Source organism: Haliotis cracherodii, unplaced genomic scaffold (genome assembly GCF_022045235.1).
Source record: "Haliotis cracherodii isolate W230 unplaced genomic scaffold, xgHalCrac1.p SCAF_7, whole genome shotgun sequence".
Lineage (NCBI taxonomy): Eukaryota > Metazoa > Mollusca > Gastropoda > Lepetellida > Haliotidae > Haliotis > Haliotis cracherodii.
Genome location: NW_027266330.1, coordinates 57,166,961 through 57,172,960, shown reverse-complemented (window position 1 = coordinate 57,172,960; position 6,000 = coordinate 57,166,961). Strand labels below are relative to the sequence as shown.

General features: G+C 42.0%; 1 protein-coding gene across 1 annotated transcript in view; it reads left to right on the top strand.

Annotated features, from left to right (window-relative positions):
- The first annotated feature begins 1,543 nt into the window (after positions 1-1,543).
- Positions 1,544-6,000, top strand: part of LOC139447262 (phosphatidylinositol 3,4,5-trisphosphate 5-phosphatase 2-like) — a 39,643-nt gene continuing 35,186 nt past the window's right edge. The window contains exons 1-2 of the mRNA XM_071228534.1: positions 1,544-1,743; positions 4,510-4,573. Coding sequence (XP_071084635.1) covers positions 1,544-1,743; positions 4,510-4,573 — 264 coding nt within the window. The remainder of the gene's footprint in view (positions 1,744-4,509; positions 4,574-6,000) is intronic.

Genomic DNA, 6,000 nt, shown 5'->3' with positions numbered 1-6,000 from the left:
GACTAGTTCTTGTTTAGCCCCTAAAACGCCGAGCACCAGGCAGGGTAACAACAAGTACCATATTGTAACATCTTTTGGTAGGACGCAGCCAGTAGTTCAAACCACCGATCTTCTCCTCTCCGGGCAGACACTCTTTCCACAAAAAACACGGAGACAGTCGCCAATGATTGCCAGGGCTAAAAGGGTTCGAATGAAAAATTAATTGATTTAAAAAAAACAAAATCAACAGCCAGTGGCCGATCTGGCAGAATGTAACTGTACACTGTATAGCGGATTCTCTTCCAGTAGCTGCGTGACCAGTGGATGAATGGGGAATTCACAGGCCTGTTTATTCAACATTCAAACTTGTGACCATGTTATTATTTTTCAGAAACACCATTTGATTCTAAGCGTTTTTGAACTTTTGTGGATTTTCTAACAGCGTGTTTGTTTTGTCTTTGATTGTATTATCTCTTGATGCTGGATGTAAACAGAGCACATGAAATGGATGTGGACCAGATTTGGGCAGAGTTTTTATAAACATGGTATTTCCTTGTAGGCTGTAAGGACGTAGAATGTGCATTTCTTAGATGTTGATAGTAGTGGGTCGATTACTGAGTGCTTTTAGAATGTGAGAATTGTTATGCATTTTTGGAATGTGAATGTTTTGCAGTTGTACAGGTATTGATATCGCCTGTCCTTTATAGACACATGCATACAAAAATCTCACTCACTCACTCACTCACTCACTCACTCACTCACTCACTCACTCACTCACTCACTCACTCACTCACTCACTAACCTTCCCACCCATCTACTGACTGACTGACTGACTGACTGAACTCACTCACTCACTCACTCACTCACTCAACTGCCCACTCACTCACTCACTCACTCACTCAAACAACTGCCCACTCACTCACTCACTCACTCACTCACTCAAACAACTGCCCACTCACTCACTCACTCACTCACTCAAACAACTGCCCACCCATCCACACACTGACTCACTCACTGACTGATTCTCTCACTCACTCACTCAGTATTCCCAGCCGACCCACTCACTCACTCACTCACTCACTCACTCAAACAACTGCCCACCCATCCACTGGCTGACTGACTGACTGACCCACTGACTACATGGAGTAACTGACTCACTCACTCACTCAACTGCCCACACACTCACTCACTCACTCACTCACTCACTCACTCACGCACGCACGCACGCATGCATCCACTCACTCACTCACACACTGACTCACTCACTCACTCACCCACTCAAACAACTGCCCACCCATCCACTCACTCACTCACTCACTCACTCACTCACTCACTCACTCACTCACACACTGACTGACTCACTCACTCACTCACTGACTGATTCTCTCACTCACTCACTCAGTATTCCCAGCTGACTCACTCACTCACTCACACTCACTCACCTGCCCACCCACTCACTGACTGATTCTCTCACTCACTCACACACTCAGTATTCCCAGCCGACTCACTCACTCACTCCAACAACTGCCCACCCACCCACTGACTCCCTGTCTGACTGGCTGTTATGAGTGATATCTCCATCCCCAGGACCTATGGGAAGGTAATACAGCGCCGGATCCCGAAGAAGATGTCGGCCACATCCTACTTCCACAAAGGGATTTCCCGCCTCCACGCCGAGGAGCTGTTGATGAGAGCTCGGGACGACGGCACCTTCTTGTTGCGAGATAGTGAATCTCTAGCTGGAGCCTATGTGCTGTGTTTGCTGTGAGTATATCCGTCTTTTAGCTCACCTGACCGTAATCCAAGCTGCACAATTTATGGAAATTTTTTTTCAACCCAAACTAGCTTCCACAGGAAATATCACTTGTGTGAGATCAAGCAGTATGTGTGATGGAGAAATCACTAGAGTCAGTTGATTTTGGATACAGAGTCAACCAGCTTCATCTGAAATCAACAGAATTGAGTGATTTCTCAGAACTGAACCATTATATTTTTGCTATATAATAATTCCTGTGAATACCCTATTAGATCATTGCCATAAATTCCTGTTTTGACTGTCAATCCCACTATAAATTTATTTAAATTTTCAACAGACGTCCTCTTCACTGCCAATCTATCTATATAGTTGTGAGGTAAATCCTATGCTGGCAGGTAGCGCAACTACAGAATTAAACCATGTTATGGTTGATGTATCATTTCTGTATAATTATGCATAATGACTTATAGAAACTTGTGTCAGTTTTAGTTGTTAAAATGCATGTTCAAAATGGCCAGTTATTTCGTGGCTCAGAATCAACTGCAAGAATAATAGCATGATGTCATCAAATGGTTTAACCTCAGCGATATTGCTAAAATGAAATAACAGCACAATGCTTTGTAGACCATTAATCATCATGACATCACTCAAATGACATCACTGGTCTCTCTGCCACTGAAGCTGGTTAGCTGTGCTCTTTACATACAAGGGGGCACGGGTGGCCCAGTCGTCTAAGGCGCCGCGATTCGCTGTGCAGAGTTGCGTCCCTTGGGCACGCCAGAAACCTATGATTGTGGTTTCAAATCCCGGTTCACCCCGATTATGTTTCTAGGTTTGTCAGCACTATACCCGTGCTCATGGGTTTCACCGATGTGGTAAACGTCTGAGATCTGCATCACTTCGGGCTTTCCTCCCACATTAATCTGACACGCCGCGATATAACTGGAATACTGTTAAAAGCGGCGTTAAACCCAACTCACTCACTCACTCCAATGTGTACCGATTAATAACAAAACTAACAATCAGTCAAGTGTTACAATAGAGTGTCTTTATCCTTATCCCGAAATGCTGCACGTGATTTCCAGACTCTACATACTTATCTAATCCTGCATGTGACAAATGGTGCATCTCGAGTCATGGATCTATGACGTCACATGTGATGCATTCATAAGTGTCAATTCACACTTCAGAGTATTTCTTCCTTTATTTATGTTTCACAATCAATATGTTTTGTTCAGGGAGGTTAGTGAGTGTTTGCTTTAATGTGAAGAGGTGGGAAGAGTATCTTAAAGTAGTTACGGGCAGCCAAAATTTCAACTATTCTGGACATAACAATTTTTTCTTAAACTAATAAGGAATACAAGCAAAACAAAAAAGAATTATGAAGATATCTTTAATAGTTCTTGAGATATTATCAATCAAACATCCATCATAAAAGCCATGGGAAAATTTAATTACATTAGACAAATTAATTAATTAATTAATTAATTAATTAATTAATTAATTAATTAATTAATTAATGCATTATTTCATAACAAAACAAAGACTAAAAAAAAAAAAAAAAAAAGGCATTTGAACATAAGATATACAACTCTAAACAATTTGTGGAATTACTGTCCACCTCTGAGGACATATATAATAAGACATACTGAGCTCTGAAAATTAAAAAAATGTTGGAATTTAAAGTCCTGTTGGAAATACTAGAAAAATACTATTTGCCTGTTAAAACAAGATAGAATGTTTCACAGACTGTTGCTATTGAAATATTGAGTAACAACCAACTATATGCATGTGACTCCATTGTGATAATAATGATGTAGACTGTGGGAATGCATGAGCTCGTGTGAGGTCATTACCTCGGGACAGGTGTTAGGTAATTACCTCAGGCTATAGCCCTGCACGACAACACTAATATTATCAATTTTTTTCATCATTTTGCATGTAGAAGAATATTTTTACCAGTGGGCTAATAGGTTAGGATTGGCTAGAATAGGTAGATTTTTTAAATTTTTTGGTATGCTATTTTCATAGTTCTGTGATTTGTATTCATTAAATGAAGCCAGAAAAGCCTTTTTTTTAGCATTTCCGACAGTACTTTAGTGAGTTTTCACATCAATCAGGAAACCCGAGTTTTCATCCTCACATTTCCTGTGATTAAATCACAACTTACCTCCTCTGTTATGAGTTTTGTGTGACCCTCTACCCAGTGCTTAGGACAAACCCCTTCATGCCCCTTCATTCTAGGTACCAAATGGCCCACCACCGTGGCAGAGCGGAAGCCCAGGGTTTGATCCCTGGCCGCGTCATACTAAAAGATGTTAAAAGATGGTACTTATTGTTGCAAAGACTTCGGCTCGGAGTCAGTATACTGTGTCTGAGTGGGGTATTCATGTTTAACTGTGGCATGGTATCTCAGCAGGCTATCACTATAAAATCGGCATCAGTCCGGACTAGTACAAGAAGACACACAGATAGAGAGACACGCACACATACACAGAGAGAGAAAGAGAGACAGAGAGAGAGAGAGACACACAGAGAGACACACACACACACACACACATACACACACACACACACACACACACACACACGTCATTATATAAGTGCAATAACCTTGAACTCGACGTTAAACCCCTCACCAGGTAAATACTCGCACTATGGACGTTGATATATGTCATTCGCAACATTGCAGTCAACAAGAGGTCTTTAATTAGTCTAAAACTCACAAGGATGTAAAATGTTGACAGTAATATTGCTAATGCATTTCCTTGTAGGTATCAGTCTCGAGTACACCAATATCGGATCCTGCCGGACCAGGACGGACGACTGTTTGTTCAGGTATGTGATGACAACCGTGATACCATTGTTTGACAACAACATTAACAGCAATGATCGTGACTTCTCTTAGAGGCAGGAAGTTGTATAAGTGTCAGACAAAGGCCACATTGTGCACACACTGTTTTCATGAGTAAATGAGGTCACTGTCATGTTTGCAGTGGAAATTTGGCTCGATGTTATTTTTTAGGTGTACATCAGAGCATATTTTTGAATATATTTTTTTCAACAAGTTTTAAACTGAATTGTCAAAGTATGGGGTTAATGTGTGATGCTGGACTAGTGAGTGAGTGAGTGGTTTTACGCCGCTTTTAGCAATATTCCAGCAATATCACGGCGGGGGGACACCAGAAATGGGCTTCACACATTGTACCCATGTCGGGAATCGAACCCGGGTCTTCGGCGTGACGAGCGAACGCTTTAACCACTAGGCTACCCGACCGCCCCTGATGCTGGAGTAACTGGAGGCCAGACACTGAGTCATGTAGTGTGTGTTGCCGGTTGGTGATGTTACTGTCACAGGAATAACTGTCAGCTCACCTGAACTAACACAACGTTCAGGACTAGGCAGTGACATTCTGACATCTTTTACCCCGACTGAACTGACACTGGTCACTGCTTTGATTGGTGCTTTCATGGTGCTTTCATGGTGCTTTCATGGTGCTTCAGTGCTTGGATAGGTGTTCATCAGTGCTTTGATCAGTACTTTGGTCAGTGCTTTGATCGGTACTTTGGTCAGTGCTTTGATCTATGCTTTGATTTGTGTTTTGATCAATGCTTTGATTTGTGTTTTGATCAATGCTTTGATTTGTGTTTTGATCAATGCTTTGATTAGCGCCTTGATTGGTGCTTGATTTGTGCTTTGATCAATGCTTTGATAGATTGGTGTTTTGATCAAAGCGTTGATTTGTTCTTGGATCAATGCTTTGATAGATTAGCGCTTTGATCGATGGCTTGATAGATTTGTGCTTTGATCAGTGATTTATTCATTGCTTTGACTGCTTCATTATTTAGAGTATTGGTTAGAGCTTTGATTACGGCTCTAGTGACCTAGTCAGGCGGGACAATTCTCTCTGCAGAGTTGCATCCCGTATGTCTTAGGTCCACAAGAAGTGAGTTTGAATCCCAGATTCCCATACATGTCGGATGTACATTACCAGCTTCACTGTTACCTTTTCCTCAACATGATGACATAACTCCTCCAAGATCCTCCCACGTATGTCAACATACCTTCATATCACTCGAGGGGTGGTCGGGTTGCCTAGTGGTTAAAGCCTTCGCTCGTCACGCCGAAGACCCGGGTTTGATTCTCGACATGGGTACAATGTGCGAAGCCCATTTCTGGTGTCGCCCGCGTGATATTGCTGGAATAGTGCTAAAAGCAGTGTATAACTCACTCACTCACTCACTCACTCACTCACTCACTCACT